The sequence below is a fragment of the Aptenodytes forsteri genome, unplaced genomic scaffold, assembly GCF_000699145.1.
Source record: "Aptenodytes forsteri isolate BGI_AS27 unplaced genomic scaffold, ASM69914v1 Scaffold113, whole genome shotgun sequence".
In the NCBI taxonomy this organism is placed as follows: domain Eukaryota; kingdom Metazoa; phylum Chordata; class Aves; order Sphenisciformes; family Spheniscidae; genus Aptenodytes; species Aptenodytes forsteri.
In genome coordinates this window covers 277,603-295,403 of record NW_008795032.1, presented here as the reverse complement: position 1 = coordinate 295,403, position 17,801 = coordinate 277,603, and the positions used below count along the sequence as shown (strand labels likewise).

At 54.5% G+C, this 17,801-nt stretch overlaps 2 protein-coding genes across 2 annotated transcripts; one reads left to right on the top strand and one right to left on the bottom strand.

The window, feature by feature from the left end:
* Window positions 1-2,536: 2,536 nt before the first annotated feature.
* On the top strand, window positions 2,537-7,224 carry DUOXA2 (dual oxidase maturation factor 2). Its single transcript, XM_009276332.1, has 6 exons — window positions 2,537-2,683; window positions 2,825-2,882; window positions 4,759-4,893; window positions 5,084-5,297; window positions 6,356-6,570; window positions 7,025-7,224. The coding sequence occupies exons 1-6, from the start codon at window positions 2,537-2,539 to the stop codon at window positions 7,222-7,224; spliced, it is 969 nt and encodes a 322-aa protein (XP_009274607.1).
* Window positions 7,225-12,179: 4,955 nt separating this feature from the next.
* On the bottom strand, window positions 12,180-16,940 carry LOC103896460 (dual oxidase maturation factor 1). The gene is made up of 6 exons (XM_009276316.1): window positions 16,794-16,940; window positions 15,830-15,887; window positions 15,104-15,238; window positions 14,738-14,951; window positions 13,237-13,451; window positions 12,180-12,391 (listed from the first exon to the last, which is right to left on the bottom strand). Exons 1-6 carry the CDS (start codon window positions 16,938-16,940, stop codon window positions 12,180-12,182), a joined length of 981 nt encoding a protein of 326 aa, XP_009274591.1.
* Between the last annotated feature and the right edge of the window lie 861 nt (window positions 16,941-17,801).

Below are 17,801 nucleotides of genomic sequence, written 5' to 3'. Positions count from 1 at the left end.
AAGGGTGGGGAGGGGGGGGGATGAATCCCCATCCTGAGTTAACCCGGTGGTTTTTCCTATCCCGATTTGACCCCCTTACAGGGGCAGCTCTGATCAGTTTCCAGGGGACAGGATTTCCCTTGTTCCAATGGAAAATACCAATCTGCAGCCCTGAGCAACCCGATCTCGGATTGCTGTTGGCTCTGCTGTGAGGAGGTTTTGGCCAGGCACTTCCGAAAGGTCCTTTCCAGCTGGATTCACCCTGGGGCAGGAAAACAGGGTTTCTGTAAGCAGGAACTGCTGGGGTTTGGGCAAACTTTCTGCCTCCTTTGCCCTTCTCCCCTGCCAGTCCAGAACATTTTAAACAAAAGATAAGTTGTCCATTTCTGCTAAATTACTGATCTTTCTTTGAAGATGTCTCCAGTCTTTTCCTTCTCCATACATTGTGACAGAGGAAACCACAGGGGCTCTCAGGCCACAGCCATGCTTCTGCATAGAGGTTTTCCAAGGTGCAACAACTTCAGTTTCTCCTGCCCTAAGCTGCAGGCACCAGTTTTCCACTTCAAAGCTGCAAAAATGCCAAGGAGCTGGTCTTCTGTGCAGAGTAATCAAGTGGGGAAGATTGGGCGGACAGCAACAGAAAGAGTTGTTTCCCTGGAAATCACCTATAAAACTATTCCCAGAAGTTGCAAAGTGTAGAGGAAATGCAAACATCCTTTGATATTGTTTGAAAGTTAAATTTAGATTTAAAAAGACAACATTTTCCATGTTACGTTCTGGGTTTTCAGTTGCTATGAATTGTTGATCTGTTTTAAGCTGTGAAGAGTTGCTTGTCTGTGAATACAGGCTTGGAAATCATTCCTTCAGTCATTGCATCTCACATGAAATTTGGGCAAAGATATAATGAAACCAGTGGAATTCAAGTGATCAAGACTTAACTTGTCCTAGGCTAACCTGTTCATTTATTTCTTCCCTTAGAGCCACTCAGAGTGTTTGTGGGCACGTTTGCTGGGCTGGGGACCCTGCGGCTGGACTTCAGTCCAACATTGTAGCATCGGGACTCAATCACAGCTCCTGCTTGCCAGGTAATCACAGCAGGAATGGGGCTTGAAGGCTGCCCTTCTCTGGGCTTGGCTTTCCAGGGAAATAGCCCAAAACTGCTACAGCAAAATAGCCCGTAACAAGATTTGTAAGTACACGATAGCTCTGTTAGTCTGGAGCAGAGAGTCAAGATAAGGTCAGGTCTAGATCAGTTGTAAGCCAGTTGTAAAAACCCAGTGTCTGTTAAACTGTTTGCTGTAATGATCTGGGTTACTGGACAGAGAATTATTCTGAAACAAAATATTGCTTTATGCATTGAAGAGTGACTTCAGCTGCCCAGGTAAATTGTTTTATGATACTTCTTGTAATCCCCACCCACTTTTAGGGATTTGGGACCTGCTTTTTTGTGGCTGAATTGCTCTGGGTTGGATCTTACCTAAAAATACAATTAATACTGTTGTCAGAAAATGAGAATAAAATCAGCTCCTCCATGCAGGGACAGAATGAAATTGTATTTGGTCATGAGTCATATTAGCCCTGGTATTCCCTGACTTTAGAAGACTTCCTGGGGTAGTGACATGCAGAGATGCTATTAAATAAGCGAAATAAAAGGATGAAGCATGTAATCAGTTTTGGTAGAAAAGATCTAACCCAGGAATGGGGGAAGCTCTGTAATTGTTAGAACTAAAGTGTTGGTGGGAGTTCAAAGCCATCTATGGGAATTACACGCTTCGTCTGCCATTTGATCTCATGTAACTCAGTTTCCTTTAGCCTTGAGACATGCTCCTGACGCTTGTGTGCTCCTTGGACCCACAGCCCAACTCTAGGGGTTCCTTCTGGCCCCTCTGGACCAAGCGCAGGAACGGTCCTCCCTCCCCAGATTGTACTTTTGCAGCTCCTGGGGAAAAACCTCTTCGAGGAGAGGGGGTGGAAATGGGGGTGGTGGGCTTTGTTCTGCTTGGCGATGGTGGCCCCTGGCTGGGGATAATTTTGCTACTGTGAAATCAATGTTCTCAGTGGTTCCTTGTCATTTTGGAGGAAGGCTGCATCTCCCAGTGGTTGCCGGCTCATGGGCTTCCTCTAAGGGCGTGCCAAAAAAGGGGAAAGCCCTGGCTGCATCTGCTGGAGGGAAATACCCGGCTCTGTCTGGGGAGGAGCCGCTTGACAGGTTTCTGGGCCTAGGCTGCTCCTCAAGCTGCAGCAGGACCGCAGCTCATGGTTCTCCGGGCTGCCACAAACCCTCCAGGCTGGTGGACCCCTGCCCCAGGCACCTCCTCTCCTCCACTGAGGGCTTTTGGGTGGCATGTTTCTCTGCTGGGGTAGTATTTTGCCCTGCCTGTTTCCTTGCAGCGTCGCATTTCCTTGTCCCTCTGGGGAGTTTTGAGGTGGACCTCCTGCAGCTGGTTATTCCAGAGCTGAGCTGGGGCTGGCCACCATGGGCTCGAGGCAGCCAGGCAGGGCAGTGCAGGGTCCCCGCTGTGACCATGTCTCTCCCGCAGGCTGCCGGAGGTGCAGGATGACTCTCTTTGATGGCGTCTACCCCTTCTACCCGCAGCAGAGGAAGGTCTTTGTGTTCGATGTCAGCACCATCATAGTAATCGTGGTCTTCCTAACGTTCGCTTGCAGCTTCCTGCTCATCATCCCCGGCATCCGCGGACGGGCGGTGCGTGACCCCCTCTCCCTGGGGATAAGCATCTGCTCCCCACGTTTTGGATGCTGGGACACTCCCGGCTGGTTTGGGGTGAGGCAGGTGGACAGCCAGGGCTGTTCCTCCCTGCCTGATGTCCCACCTCTCTCCCCGCAGAGGATCTACTGGACGCTCCGGGTTCTTCTCAGCCTCGTCGTGGGAGTGGTGATTGTCGGTAAGGGCTGCACAGCCCTCGGAGGGTGGGTCTGGGGGCAGGATTAAACCCCAGGACAGGGTCTGTGTCTGGGAAATGTGAGCTGGTGGTCACAGCTGTGGCCTGGCCGAGGCTGGCTGCAGGGTCTGCCCAACCCCTGCTCTGCAAAGCAGTCATGCAGCTTCCCAAAAGGGCTTCCCCATCCCTGCCATGAGGACTGAGGGCACCTGGAGGTGCCTGTGGTCACTTCTGAATCAAGAGGGAGCTTTGCCGGCTGTAACTGCACCGCGGAGGTCGAACAGCCCCAGCTCCGGTGGGCTGCACAGCCCCATGTTCCTCCAGCCGTGCAAGCCCTCCTGAGCTGCCCGGTGCCGAGGGAGCATGACTGAGCAGCTTGGACTGCAGCCAGGCATGTTTGGAGGATCAGAGGAGCCTTGCAGTGACGTGGAGAGAGCAGGTCAAAATAAAACACAGGCAGGGCAGAAGTTGGGGGGGGTAAAGACCTTCCAGGGAGCAAGGCAGGAGGAGATGAGGGAGAGGATTTGATTTAGTAGAAACCAGGAAATCTTCTGTAATAAATGGGACTGGTGGTGGAAACCAGGCTGTGGGATTTCCAACTTGGACAGGGCGACAGGACATGTAAGCGAAAGATGTACTGAGGGGATAGAAGGTGCCAGATGGGGAGAGCAACCAGCCCTGACCCTAAACCAAAGAAACTCTCCTGCTGCGAAGGGCAGGGTGGATTACAAGACTGCTTGGAGAGGGATGATGAAGCACAACTAAATGACTCAACCCCCGATTCGACCAGGCTAGAACTAGATATCCAGGCTGTGACCAGCCGTGGGACTCTGCCGGCTGACACATGGGCCAGTCCAGCATGCGGTGGTCACCCTTTGCCTGGGGATGTCCAGGTGCTGGGAGATGCCACCAGAGCTGCCCGGGAACATGGTGCCAGGAAGAGGGGTGGAGGTCAGGGCTTGCTCCACAGCCTTAACCAGCTCAGCCCTGGAAAGCCATCCAGCGCCGCTCTCCTTACAAGGAGGCAGCCGGGCGCTGCTTGGGCACACAGGAGGAATTAATTGTTTTAAAGCCAGCGTCAGGGTTTCTGACTGGCGGCAGCAGGGCACACTCGACCCTGCAGCTAGAAAATGTTCCTGCAGAGCTGCTACTGGATCAGTGCCCTCACAAGTTGATTCAGCAGCTGAACTTATTTTCGGGCAGGTTTAAAAGGTCTTGTTCAGCCTGAGATTAAATCATCACCTTCACTTTCAGCTTGTCTCAGTGCTGGAAAATTAAGCCCACCACAAAGTGAAAGTGTTTCAGAAAAGGATACTTTGTACCAAAAAACATATACCAGAAATATTTCAAATTTTTCCCCCAGCTGAAATGACTGGCAGAGCTGTGACAGCAATTGCCGCCCCTCTCCACCACCTCCGTTTGACAGTGTTCTTCACTATTCACTAATAGTGCGATCTAGGGAGCTTAATATTTGGCAATGAAACTCACCTCTGTTCCTAAGGCAGAGGAACGGCCTCATTTCCGAGCCCTGTCCCCGGGGGCTGCGGTGCTCGCCGCGGTGGGGAGCTTGCGGGGAAGCCTTGGAGAGGATGTCCAAGGAGGAGTCACATCATGGGGTTCATCCCTGGGGATCTGAGCTCACCCCCCCTCCCGGATCGAGGGAGTGGATGCTCAGCGAGGGGAGGACATGAGCTCCGCCAGGGCGTGGGAGCTGGTTGAGGCACGTCCTGGTGGCTGAGTCAGCTCTCCTGCCCTCCTTACACTCCCTTGCAGTGCCACAGTGGGAACACCGCCATTTGTGCTTGCCTGTGATCCCCCTTAAGCACAACGAAGCCTGAGACCGACCCCTCTTTAACCCCAGCTTTACTTTTCTTGACAGTTGTCCAGTTCACGGGGGACTGGGAGACCGGCTGGGTGAAGGCAAACACCTCCTACAAGTCCTTCAGCCGTGCCCTGGTGAACGTGGACGTTGGGCTGCATGTTGGCCTGGCGGGGGTGAACGTCACACTCATGGGTGAGTCTGATGTCCCTGTCTGCAGCTCTGGAGTGGCCACGGCCCCAGGAGATCTCCAAGTGCTCTATGGGTGGCCTTGGTCTGCGTGGCTGCTCCTGGGACCCTGCTGTCCCTGGTGTGCCCGTGCTCCTAGCTGGCAGCACCCAGGCTGCTGCGACACAGCAGGACCTGAGTCTTCTCCCTCCAACAGGAAACCCGGTGAATCAGGTCAACGAGACCATCGACTACAACGAGCACTTTGCCTGGAGCTTCAATGCAGACTATGACCAGAGCTACAGTGAAGGGCTGGAGAGGGGGCTGCCCAGCCCTATCCTCTATGTGGCGGAGAAGTTCACCACGCAAAGCCCCTGCAGCATGCACAGGCAGTACCGCATCTCCAGCCACTACGCATCGGCCACTCTCTGGTGAGCCTTTCTCTCCTGGTGCAGGCAGGGGAGATGCAAGGACATAGGAAAGGCTCTGCTACCCTTCCCAGGAGGAAAGCCATGTGCAAGGTCTGCGGTCAAACCAGTGGCCCTGTAGGCACCTTGGGGTGAGCAGATAAGAGGGATGGTCCTGGTTGTCTCTGCTGGTCAACTTCACCAGGGCTGGGCACAGGAGAGAGGAACATGGTACAGATCCCTGCCGTGATGTGGTGATGATGGCAGGGGTCCATCCCCATGGAGGGAGTTGAAGCTGCTGTCCTTGGTGGCCCAGAGAAGCCCGTGGGCATGTGCAGAATTCTCCCATCCCCATCTGTAAGGGTATTTAATGTTTGGGAGTGGGACCAAATGAGGAGAAGCTGATGATGCTGTTATTGTGGGGTTGATCTTGACTCTTTAGTTGGATCTGCTGGGCAGTGACATGTTACTGCTCCTCTGGGCTAAGGGAGAGCTGCTCCAGGGCTGTCAGGAGATGCTCCCCTCTACCATGGGTTGTGAAGGGCAAGGACCATTGCAGCGCTGTTCCCCTGCACTGGGTTTGAGAGCAGGGATGCAGGAGCTGGGAGAGGGGCCTGGTGGTACCATGGAGCTCCCGATCCATAGCTGAAAGCTTCCCCTGTCACCCAGCTTCTGAGACAAGTTCAGAGCTGCTGCAAATGACTTATGCCTGCTTCTGCAATTATTCCAGTCCTGTGTGCTGCTCTCTGGGGTCTGCACTGCCCCACATGTGGAAGGGCAGGGAGCTGAGATAGTCTAGAGTGGGCTGCCATGGCCTCCTTAAGGCTGGTATGGTCTGTGGGCTGAGCAATGGGAAGAGGAAATGCGGGCTTCTGCCTTCTGGATATAGCAGTGTGAGTATTGCACATCTACTTGCTCAGCCTGGGAGGCCAGGGGTCACTCCAGCCTGCCCACAGAGCTTCTTGGCCTCATACAATGCAACCTGGACCCCAGATTTCTCCTCCCACATGGAAATCCTCACATAGAGCATCCTAGTCCATGGCACTTGCACAACTCATCCATTAGTCTTCTCTTGTCTCCAGGGTGGCCTTTTGCACTTGGCTCATCTCCAACATACTCTTCTCCATGCCCGTCCTAGTCTATGGAGGCTACATGCTGCTGGTCACAGGGGCCTTCATGATCTTTTCGTTGCTCTCGTTCTCCACTGTGAAGAACTCCCTGATGTGCCCGATCCAGTTTGGGACTGCAGTCCTGCGCACAGGCTATGGGGGATCTTTCTGGCTCATGCTAGTGATTGGTAAGGACAACAAGCTACATCAGAGCACACCACCTTGTCCCTCTGGGTGTGCAGGACTCCCAGTGCTTTCCTCCCACAAGTGCAGGTGAGAGAGCTCGGGGAGTGCAGCCCACCAGAGCCCCAGCCTGTGCCTTGGCAAAGCAGATCCTGGCAGAGATGTGGAGAGGGCTGGCAGAAGCAGGAGCACCATCCCCATCTCAAGGGTGATGGAGGGATTTTTAGTCCCTGAGGTGCAGTAATGCAAGGAGATGGGGATCACTTGCCTGGGTTTTAAGACCCATGCCTGGGTTTTAAGGTGCTCAGCACAGCAGCTAAGGCCACCTCATACAGTAGAAGGCCGTCTTCCATAAGAGAAGGCATTGTCCCCTGGCAGGCGGCCGTCAGAGGAGGGGTGCGGGGTGGGAAGTGTGCTGGTGTTTACAGGAACGTTCTCAGAGAGCACGTCATCTTCCAGGCTTGCTCTGTTTTGTGGCTGGGATCACTGTTGTCGCACTGCACTACTTCAACTTGGACCTACTGAAAACTTTCTTTGATCTCCATGAGGACAAAGCAGAGGAGTACCAGGAGATGACTGAAGTGTATGTCAACCCTCATTTTGTGAACAAAGGACTGTCTCCTTCTCAGCTGTCCAAACTCAACTCCAAAGGCATCTAGAAGAAAGTTTTTCCCACTCTTTTGCTGAAGGTGGGCCCGAAAGGGCAGAGCACAAACCCTTCTTGATGTCCCCAGAGACCCATTTCCCCATCCAACTGCCTTTAAAGAGTGCACGAGTCCACGTTGGGATGGGTACTTGTCGAGAAGTACCTTTGCAGACTCTATGTCCCTGACCGTGTCCTCTGGAAAAGGGCAGGCTTTACAGAGAGCTGGCAGGCGCAATCGGAGCAGCTCACAGCTCCGGCGACTTGAGCTGCACACTCACCTGGGGATCTCTGTCCCAGGAGAAATGCCCTGCTTGCTCCAAGCCGTGGCACAGCTTGGTGCAGTGAGTCTCCAATGGCCAGTTCCCACACCAGAAGCTGAGCTCACTGGTGAGATTTGTCATGGGGAGCACCCACGACTCCAAAAGCCATTGATCAAACCTGCTCATTTCTTTCTCAAGCACTGACGTTTAGTGTAGACCTTTAGATGTACCTAGGAAAGCCAGGCACAGACCCAGGCTCTGTCAGGCTGGATGCTGCACGAGCTTGAGTAAAAAAGCTGCTCCAGAAATAAAGACTGAGTAAACATGCGATGGAGTTTGCCAGGGGGAAATGTGGTGATGTGATTATTGTCACTTTCAAACTTGGGCTTTATTAGGTAAGGCTTGTAGCCTAGTGCGGGCCAAAAAGATGCCGCAGGAAAGGAAGGAGAGGGAAGAATGAAGTTACCCCCATCCAGCTGGAGCACACTTGGGCTGGCTGGGCTCACCACGAAACACAAGCCTGAGGCCAGGAGTCAGACCCAGCCAAGGTGAGAAATAAAGTGCATCAAGCTGCGTTGTTACAAACAGAAGATGGGCTCTGGCACCAAACCCACCGGCCTGATGAAGTCTCCACGGGCTGGCACAAAGCGATCGCCATATCTGAATGCTGGAGACCTGGGCAGCTTCAGTCCAATTAATTGTAAAGGACATAATTTCAGTATTTTGGCTCTTTTCTTTCTGAGAAAAGACCCTTGGTGTTAAGTTACTTATTTCTTTCACATGATATTTCTGTTGCACTAATGTGACTTATGGGCAAGAATTATTATTTTCAAGAAAACTTTATTAAAAACCCACTCCTTTGAAACACTTTGGGCATTTTTGTGGGCTGGTTTCTTAAGCGGGGGCTGTGAGGCTTATCTGCAGGTGACTGCCTGCGAGCCCCCAGCAGACGCATCCTTCCCATAGGGGAAGCTGCCCTGGCAGAGGTGCCCCCAGGGAAGGACGAGGCTTGTTGGCATGTGTCAAGGTGAGCCCTTGAGAAACACTTGTTGTGGGGAGCAGCACGCTGTAGGGATGTAGGAGAGTCTCAGAAGGACTTCAACTAGCCAAGCAGCAGGACAAAAGCCATAAGATTAAACCAACAAAACTCCCTCAGGAGAAAGAGGAGCCTTTCTCGAGTCTTACCAGTGGCAGGTCTGGAGGCATTGTGCGGAGAGATGTAGGAGAGTCTCAGAAGGACTTCAACTAGCCAAGCAGCAGGACAAAAGCCATAAGATTAAACCAACAAAACTCCCTCAGGAAAAAGAGGAACCTTTCTCGAGTCTTTCTTATGTCCAGACATGTCAGGTCCGGAGGCATCGTGCGAAGATGCTACAACCAACCACAAGTTATTGGGGCTGGTGTGGGACAGACCCCGTGCCCTGAAAGCACAGGAGGCTGGGGGGTTTCCCATCCTTTCTGCCACTGCATCTGGCACTCTCCAGCCTCATCTCCTGCTTTTAGGCATGATTCTCCCCCCCCAATAGCATCCTCACCAGAAGAGAAGCTTTGGCCTGTTGCACCAGACATACAGGGGCATGAACTCAAATAAACAAAACATAAACAAAATTTGATCTGTTTGAAGCACAGAGACACCAGATCTCTGTGTGTCTTGCCCGCTTCCTAGCAAACACAGGACAGCTGGGATTTCTGCAGCAGGGCTTGCATGGGGCCAACTGAGCAGTGGCAATGACATGATGGGGGATGCAAAGACCCCTTCACGCATTGTGTCTCATGCAGAGCCAGGCGTCAGGACAACAGGGGCTGGCTGTGTACAGGGGCTGGCCACCTGCAAGGAGATTTACAGGTGGAGAACTTCTTCCCTTGCCACCACAGGGGGGTGCACACACAAGGGCCATTGCTCAGGGATGATTATTTTGCCTCACTACATGTTGTCATAGCAGCTTCTTCACATGCACTATAAGAGCTGTGGCTGTACAGTCCCCAGGTTGTGCTGCTGCAGGTCCTACCTCCTCTGTCCGCCACAGGTCCTGGCTCAGTTTCCTGGCTGGACTGAGCCGTTGTTGGACAACAAGACATAAAATAATTGCCATTAAATCCCTGGCTCTTGGCCCAGGCTGCCCAGGGAATCTGGCATCTAACCAGAGAGTCAGTGCCAGCAATGGAGCAAACACTGTAAGCATCCCGGAGAGCACAGCCTAGGGCTCTGCAAGGGCTGTGGTCCCCATGCCTGGAAGCACTCATTGCACCAGGGCATGCAGCCACCATGCCATCTAGCAGGCAGCAGAGCTGCCCACTCCCCTGCCCCCCAGGCTGGGCTGCAAGGGGGGACAATGCCAGGGAAAGGCAAAGGTTTATGAGGGCTGAATTTCAATTCAACAAATAAAAGGTGTTTGTTGCACCTTGGATCTAGTCCATCTCTAGGCTGAAGCATCTCCTGGTAGATGCCATTGGGAACGTCCTGGCTGAGGTCTCCCAAGCCCAAGGAGTTCAGCTCCAGCCTATTTTTCAATGCCTGTTGGGTCCTCTTGGTCCGCACTGAAGGCTCTTCCATCCGGAGTGGGATGGGGCAGGATGCCATGTCCGAGCACCCCCTCCCCAGAGGGCCTGCCCCACAGTGGTCCCTCGGCAAACCTCTCTGCTGGGCTGGGGGTTGCTCCCATCAAACCTTCCCCATGCCCAGGGTCACTCCAGGAACTAAAGTCCTCCTATAACCCCCCTGCTCGCCTGCCTGGGGGTGCTCCAATACACTGTTTACTTCATGTTGACTTGCCTTTATTGCCCTGCACTGACTAGCCGTGGTCAGATGCCCCATACGGGACCACAAAAGGGCTCTGCCTTTGCCTTCTTCCCTTCCCTATGGCTGCCATGTGTTGTGGTTTAACCCCAGCCAGCAACTAAGCCTCACACGGCCGTTCGCTCACTCCCCCCCGGTGGGAAGGGGGAGAGAATCGGAAGGGTAAAAGCGAGAAAACTCATGGGCTGAGATAAAGACAGTTTAATAGGGAAAGCAAAAGCCGCGCACGCAAGCAAAGCAAACCAAGGAATTCATTCACTGCTTCCCATGGGCAGGCAGGTGTTCAGCCATCTCCAGGAAAGCAGGGCTCCATCACGCCTAACGGTGACTTGGGAAGACAAACGCCATCACTCCAAACGTCCCCCCCTTCCTTCCTCTTCCCCCACCTTTCTATGCTGAGCATGACGTCATGTGGTGTGGGATATCCCTTGGGTCAGTTGGGGTCAGCTGTCCCGGCTGTGTCCCCTCCCAGCTTCTTGTGCCCCCCAGCCTGCTCGCTGGTGGGGTGGGGTGAGGAGCAGAAAAGGCCCTGACTCTGTGTCAGCACTGCTCAGCAGTAACGAAAACATCCCTGTGTTATCAACACTGTTTCCAGCACAAATCCAAAACACAGCCCCGTACTTGCTACTGGGAGGAAATTTAACTCCACCCCAGACAAAACCAGCACACCATGTCACAGCAACAGAGCATCCCCAGCCTGCCAGCCCTCAGAGGGATGGAACATCTCTATCGACAGACAAGAGAAAGACCAGGTCCGACTTACTTTATTGAGATAAAGGGGAAAATCAGTGAGCACGAAACAGAAAAAAAAAGTTGCAAAAACTGCACAGAGTTAAAGGGGTGAAAACCTGAAACCTGCTCCCTCCCCTCCCTCCCTGCGTGGGCAAGGTACCTGCTAGATGTTGGCAGCTGGGTGTGGGCGGCTGCACCCACCTTGGGTGTGCAGGATTTTAGTGTCATGTGCCCCACGAAACGTGTATTTCCACGGCTGAGCAGGAGGAAACCAAGCCTCCCAGACTGGGTGTGATGCTCACCTCTTGCTAATTCATTACAGCACCTCCATTCCCATCTCCTCCTCTGCTTCCCTCCCACCGAAAGGTTTTGTCTTCCTTTCAGAGGGCTGCGAGAGCACCGATAACTCACAGGCTGGTGGCCGTGGTTTGGGGTGTTTATAAGCACTGTAAGAAGCAGGAGCCAACCAACCAGCTCCCTGACTGTGATGTTTCCAGCCCAATGTACAGCCCAGTGCATCTCAGACCCACATCGAACCTGAGCTGTGGCATGCCAGGATGGGTCTGAAATTCAGGATGTCTCCAAGGTCTGGTACCTCCAACAGTCGTGGGCCTCCTTGCCAACCTGCTTTTCACCCCTGACCAAGAGGAGGTGGTGGATACAGGGCACCCTGGTGACCACAGGTCTGCTTGCTCTTCCTGACTGCTGATGGGAAGAGCATCCCTGGGCAGAGGGGATTTCTCAGACGCCTTCAGGGTTGGGGTGCTCTTGGGGGGGCTCTGCTTCTCCTTTGGTTCATATCCATGCTTCTGCATTTATTTGGTTTCTCTCCAGTTTGTTCTGGTTTAGTCTCTGCATCTTAGGGAGGACTCTTAGGGTGTGTTGGAGATGGACTAAGGGGAAGGGCAGTAGCCCAGTGCCTGTAACTGGACAGCCAGGTATGGGGCATGGGTTCTCCTCACCCCAAAAGCTCTTCCAGCTGCTGGTGAGTACATCAGCAAAAAAAAATGCGGGCAGTCATGTTTGAGACACCTTTCCAGACTTGGATATTCTTGTCACCCACCTCTTGCCGTGTCTCTAGGAAGAGAGAGGCCCCCACCTGGGCTCCTGGTGGGGTTGGACCGGAGCGTGAATTCAGGAGGGGTGTCCTTGGGCTTTGCCCTGCCTCCCCCCAGTGCCTTACAGCTGGGTAGCTGTCACCTCGCAAAGCTCGCCCACGGGGACCATCATCACATCCTGCACAGAGGAGCTGGGCTCGGCTGGCAGGTAGGACTTATCCTGCACCTTCTCTTCTCCCTTTCCCTCGTCCAGGTTAAAGACAAGCTTCAGCTTTTCCGGCTGCACAGAGTTCAGGATGATGACGCCCAGCCCCAGCAGCAGGCACAGCAGCCCTGCGATGCACAGCATGGGGAGACATTTTAGCACCTCCTCCCCGCTGTGTCCCAGCCCTATCCAGACCCAGATCTGGGGTTGGAGGCCAACAGCACGTGGCATCACCTGGGAGGTCAAGGTAAGGTGTTATTTCCCTCTCCACATCTGGACTCTGCCATCAGTTTGGGCTCCCCGGTACAAAAGACAAGTCAATGAACTGGGGCAGATGGCCAAGAGAGTTGGGGCTGGAGCCCACCGTATATGGGGAAAGGCTGGAGGAGCTGGGCTTGTTTAGCCTGAAAAAGAGGAGTCTTCAGGGGGACTTAATTGCCATCTTCTGCTACTGAAAAAGAGCCAGTCTCTTCTTGGAGGTGCACAGTTGTAACATAGGAAATTCCGGTTTGATAAAAGGAAATAAATGCTGCCCATGAGTGAGACAGCTGTGGGGCAGGTCCTGAAAGGCAGAGGGGATCTCTAGCCATGGGGACAGCCACCACCAGACTGAACAAGGCTGATGTGGCTTTGAGGTTAGCTCTGCTCTGGGCAAGGGCTGGGAGAGAGACCCCCGAGGGTCCTTCCAGGCCAGGCCTTTCCCTGACTCTGTGATTCATGACTTTCATGACACTCCTCTGGGCACACCTCCATGCAGATAACTTTGGCCATTCAGATCTCCCGGCTGCTCAGCTCTTTTCCCCCCAGTCTCGATGATGCTATCCTAAATTCTTGTATGCCGTTTCAAAAAAAAAAAATCATTTTCTGTGACCAGCCATGGAGACAGAAGGGATGAGGCACTGTTGGGGCGTCAATGAGCATCATTGCTGCAGGGATGGAGAACAAAAGCCCCAGGAGCAAGCTGAGCACTCACCTGTCGCTAATGTCAGCCAAAAGGATCCACCATACTCTGTTTTCAAGGAAGCTGGGCCAAACTGGATGGGGCACTTCGGGGTGTTCCTCGCAGTGAAGAAGAAGAGCAGTGAGAAGAGCATCAGTGTGGCAGTGAGCAGGAGCATGTAGCCACCGTAGAGCAGGATGGGCATGGAGAACAACAGGATGGAAATGAGCCACGTGCAAAAGGCCATCCTGCGAAAGGACCACAAAACTGAGCACAGAGCATCATGCTTGGAGCCTCTCCTCAGGGTCTCCTCTCCACAGCCCAATGGAGGAATACAGCCCTGGGCAACCTGCTCTAGCTGGCCTTGCTTGAGCAGGTGGGCTGGACAGGCTGATCTAAGGAGGTCCCTTCCAACACAAATGATTCTGTAACTGCATGAATGGTGGAGCTGTGGGACAGGTCTTGCAGTGGTGGAGAGGGATCTCCACTCCTGGGGACATTCAGCGTTGAACTTCACGAAGCCCCGAGCACCTTGACATGGCTTTGACATCTGCCCTGCTCTGGGCGGGGGACTGGAGTAGAAACCTCTGGAGGTCCCTCCAAATTAACTCTTTCTCTGACTCTTGTGGTCCTCCACAACTGGTCACCCCCAGGCAGTTCCCACCTGTTCAAAGGGAGAATGGCAACAAGGGAGACCTTTGTTTGGAGAACTGCACAAAAAGGCCGTGCCCACATCTGATTTAGCACCTGGAGTGAACCCAGCTGCCAGCCCTGCCCTGTGTGTGGGGTTTGGGTTTAGCTCGCTGGGGAGGTGAGCCTAACAAATTGTTCTGATTCCAAGAAAAATAACGAAAAATAAGTTTACATCTACATCCCTGCCTTGAAATACTTCTTCTCAATAGCAGGAAGGCTTGGGCAGGGCTAGTTATTTTTCCTGAAAATAAAAAAGGAGATGTGGGCAGGGATCTGGAGCCTATGTCCATAGGGGGAATCACAAGACTCACTCTTCCCTGTGACTCTTTCCCACGACTTCTGAGACACTGGGGGATGCTCTGAGACTCCACAATCGCAACACACACAAGGGCTCTCAGCTTTACAGCACGAGACAGCCTCTGAGCACCCTCTTGAAGGTCCCTCCCGCTCCCCACCAGCAGGTCTCATGCCCTCTTGGGCATCCAAGAGGAACCCCCCCATGGCTGGTCTTGTCAGGGCTCTGCATCTTGCTTGGGAGAGAACCTTGCACCATAAGACCCACGCAGTTGCATCTGCTTTCCTTTAAATGAAGAATAATTTTTCTCCAACTGCAATTTTGCACATCAGGGCAGAGGACACAGAAGAGGACTCTGGGGAGATGGGCAGGCGAGGAAGCATGAGCATCCCTGGTTCTGCAGAAGGGTGGGTGCCAGAGACCAGTCAAGGATTTGGCATGGCTTTACAGGGAAAAGGGTGGCTCCATCAAGCTCCCTCTGCTCTACCTCGTTCTTTCCACCTCCCCACTGAGCAGAGATAGGGCTGACCTCTTGCTCTAACTTACCACAGGGTGAGGGACGCGTAGTGGCCGGAGATGCGGTATTGCCTGTGCACACCACAGGGGCTTTGCGTGGTGAACTTCTCCGCCACATAGAGGATGGGGCTGGGCAGCCCCTTCTCCAGGCCTTCACCATAGCTGTGGTCGTAGTCTGCATCGAAGCTCCAGGCAAAGTGCTCGTTGTAGTTGATGGTCTCATTAACCTGATTCACCGGGTTTCCTGCCAGATGATGAAGACTAAGGACCTTTCTCAACCTTGGAGGCAGCTCCAAGACTTCCTGGTGTGGGGGCTCGAGGGCCCAGAGACCCAGTACCCAGGTGCATGGCTGCCAGACTTGCACCCAATCCCCTCCTGTTGTGATATGCACTCACCCACCAGTGTGATGTTCACCCCCGCCAGGCCAATGTGCAGCCCAATGTCTGCGTTCACCAGGGCACGGCTGAAGGACTTGTAGGAGGTGTTTGCTGTTACCCAGCCTGTCTCCCAGTCCCTGGTGAACTGTATGGCTGTGAAGACTTCAAAGGTTAGTCATGGCCTGGCAGCAAGACATCTAGTGCTGGAAGCATCTGCCATGATGGTCACCATGGCCTGAGCATCATCTACCCCGTCCCAAGGGCAAGGCTTGGGTTGTGAGCCCCAAGGAGCAGAAGCCTTGTATGTCCTTCCCCAACATCAACCCCGACCTGTGACCCTGAGAGCCCCACTTGGGTTGGTTTCTCCCCAGACCCAGCGCAGTCCCTAGCCCCAGAGGCAATGGGGCTGATGTGTGGGCACTGTCTAGGCACTGGTCCTCATCTAAGCACCTGCCAAATTGTCTGAGTCCCCTGGAAGCTGGTGGTGGGCTTTCGGTGACTGCCCTAGAGGTGGTTTACACATATGACCACCAGCCTTCAGAGAGGAGCCAGATGGGTGCTTGCACTTCCCACCACTTGCTGGAGCCAGGTCCCAGACGTAGACAGGCGTCAGTCTTCCCCATAAACTCATCCTGCAGGCTGGATTTGGCACTTGGCTGCTCTGTTCACCCTCCCTCGCCTTGCTCCCCCGTCCCCTGTGTCTTGGGCATCCTTGAGCTTCCCCCCCAGGACCCTGGTACTCACTGAGGACCACCGCTCCCACGAAGAGGCCCATCACCACCCGCAGGAACCAGAAGAGTCGCTGCGAGGGGTGAGCAGAGGGGGTGGACAGGTCTCAGTCAGATTTTGCCATGGGGACATCAGCACCAAGTATGTCATTTAGAAATGCCAGCCGGTGAGAAACGGGCCTGTCCCTCCTCTGGGGAGTCACCCCACGGGCTCTGCAGGCGGGTGGCACGGGGGAACACGTGGCTGGGGCATCCCTGCCGTGGGGTGGGGGAGGCAGCAGGGAGATCTGGGCAGAGCAAGAAGGTCAAAACAGTCCATTTGGGAAAGCTGTGCCGTCCCCTTTCTGGGAAGGAGGATGGAGACACTCCCTTTAATAGTGCTGAGCTGGGATTTCCACACTTATCCAAACCTCACGTGTTTGGACGTGTTGGCAGCTGGCCACAGCTGGAGGCAAAAGCAGCAGCCAGGGGTTTGCAGTGTGCCCCCTGGGGAGGAGACGCCTCTCAGCCAGCCCCGCTGCAAAGCCAAGTACGTGACAGGCGCGCAGCATGCGAGCGGTGGGCTCGCAGCGGGGTCTGTTGGCCACGCAGAGCCTCGCGAGCAGTGCTGGGGCATGCACAGTGCACACCTCCTTCTTTTATTGGGGTTTCAGGGAAGGTGGAGCGAGGTCTTTGAGCCTCGCCCTGTTTTTCCACTCCTGTGAAATCACTCGGGCTTGCTCACAGTGAAATCCAGCTAAGCTCAGATCTGGGCACCTCGTAAATTTGTGATGGTGGAGTTTGGTGTCTCCAGCATGGGGGTACATGCTGGGTTGAGCTGGAGCTCACCTCCATGGCTCGCTAGAGATCCCAGAGCCCTGGCCATGAACCTGTGGGCATGTTTGCTCCCAAAGTCTGGTTTCAAGGCTGGGAAGGAGGAGGCATGTGGGATGCACAGGGCAGAGACCAGAAGGCTGAGCTCCCCTAGCCTCTCCACTTACCCCCCTGCCCCGAATCCCCGGCAGGATGATGATGAAAGTGGCCAACATGGAGAGGAAGACGGAGACGATGACGGCCCGGGTGGTGTCGAAGGGGAAGCACGCATTGGTGCCGGGGTAGAAGGGGAAGGAGCCATTCCACAGTGTCATCCCGCTGCCCGGGAGGGCTGGAAATTGGCACCCAGAGAGACATCAGGGCAAAAATCACCTCCACACTTCAACCCCACCCAGCCTTCTCCGCGGAGCCATCTCCTGCCCACTTGCCAGCGCGCTGCCTGTCCCAGGCATGGCTGTGCGTGCATCTCCAGTGCCCGTGCACATTGCAGTCCTGCATCTGGGCATACACTCAGGCATCTCCCACAGGGGCCCTTCATCTCCCCAGGGTACATCCCAGAGCAAAACAGGTTTGGAGTCACTGGGGCATCCACTGCAATGCTCAGATTGTCCCCAAGGTGCCACAGCAAGACGTGCACACATTGCCGGGCCTCTCGCTCCCCTCCTCTGCCTGTTCTCGACCCCTGGTCTCTTGCCTGTGCTCCCACCTCCCTGGTTCAGCTCTTTATCAAACAGCCTGGCTCCCACTTGCAGGTGTTGTTCTCGGGGCACTCGGTGAATCATCGCACAAACGCAGGCTGTGCCCTGTCGGGCTGCTCCTCGCTGAGTCCCGGACAGAGATAACTCCTTGCCATCCAAGGAAACAGGAGTATCCCAGAGGGGAAAGAGAAGCTGCCTGTCCCTGGCAGCAGCGTGCCAGTCACCACCTGCCAATCCTCTGTCCCAGGAGCTGGCTAGAGGCAACACCGTCCCGTGGCAGGCGGAGGGATGCTGCTCGGGAAGCCAGCCATGGTTTCTGCCACGGCACTTGGCCAAGGCACTTCCCTGCTAGGAAAGGGCTGCTTAGCATCCCCCAGGAGCGGGGATCGTCCCAGTAGTGGCTGCAGAAACACCCGTGCCCCCTTCCCCACGCCGAGCCTACCTCCGTCACGGCCGATCCCGAGGGCTGGCTGCTGT

What these genes read in the sequence shown, in the direction of transcription:
- DUOXA2 (XM_009276332.1), top strand. Translation starts at nt 2,537, where the DNA reads ATGACTCTCTTTGATGGCGTCTACCCCTTCTACCCGCAGCAGAGGAAG. An exon ending in CCGGCATCCGCGGACGGGCG is followed by an intron (nt 2,684 to 2,824) that starts GTGCGTGACCCC and finishes CTCTCCCCGCAG; the next exon opens with AGGATCTACTGGACGCTCCG. An exon ending in CGTGGGAGTGGTGATTGTCG is followed by an intron (nt 2,883 to 4,758) that starts GTAAGGGCTGCA and finishes TTTTCTTGACAG; the next exon opens with TTGTCCAGTTCACGGGGGAC.
- LOC103896460 (XM_009276316.1), bottom strand. Translation starts at nt 16,940, where the DNA reads ATGACACTGTGGAATGGCTCCTTCCCCTTCTACCCCGGCACCAATGCG. An exon ending in CGGGGATTCGGGGCAGGGGG is followed by an intron (nt 15,888 to 16,793) that starts GTAAGTGGAGAG and finishes CACCCCTCGCAG; the next exon opens with CGACTCTTCTGGTTCCTGCG. An exon ending in TTGGCTGACATTAGCGACAG is followed by an intron (nt 12,392 to 13,236) that starts GTGAGTGCTCAG and finishes TGTGCATCGCAG; the next exon opens with GGCTGCTGTGCCTGCTGCTG.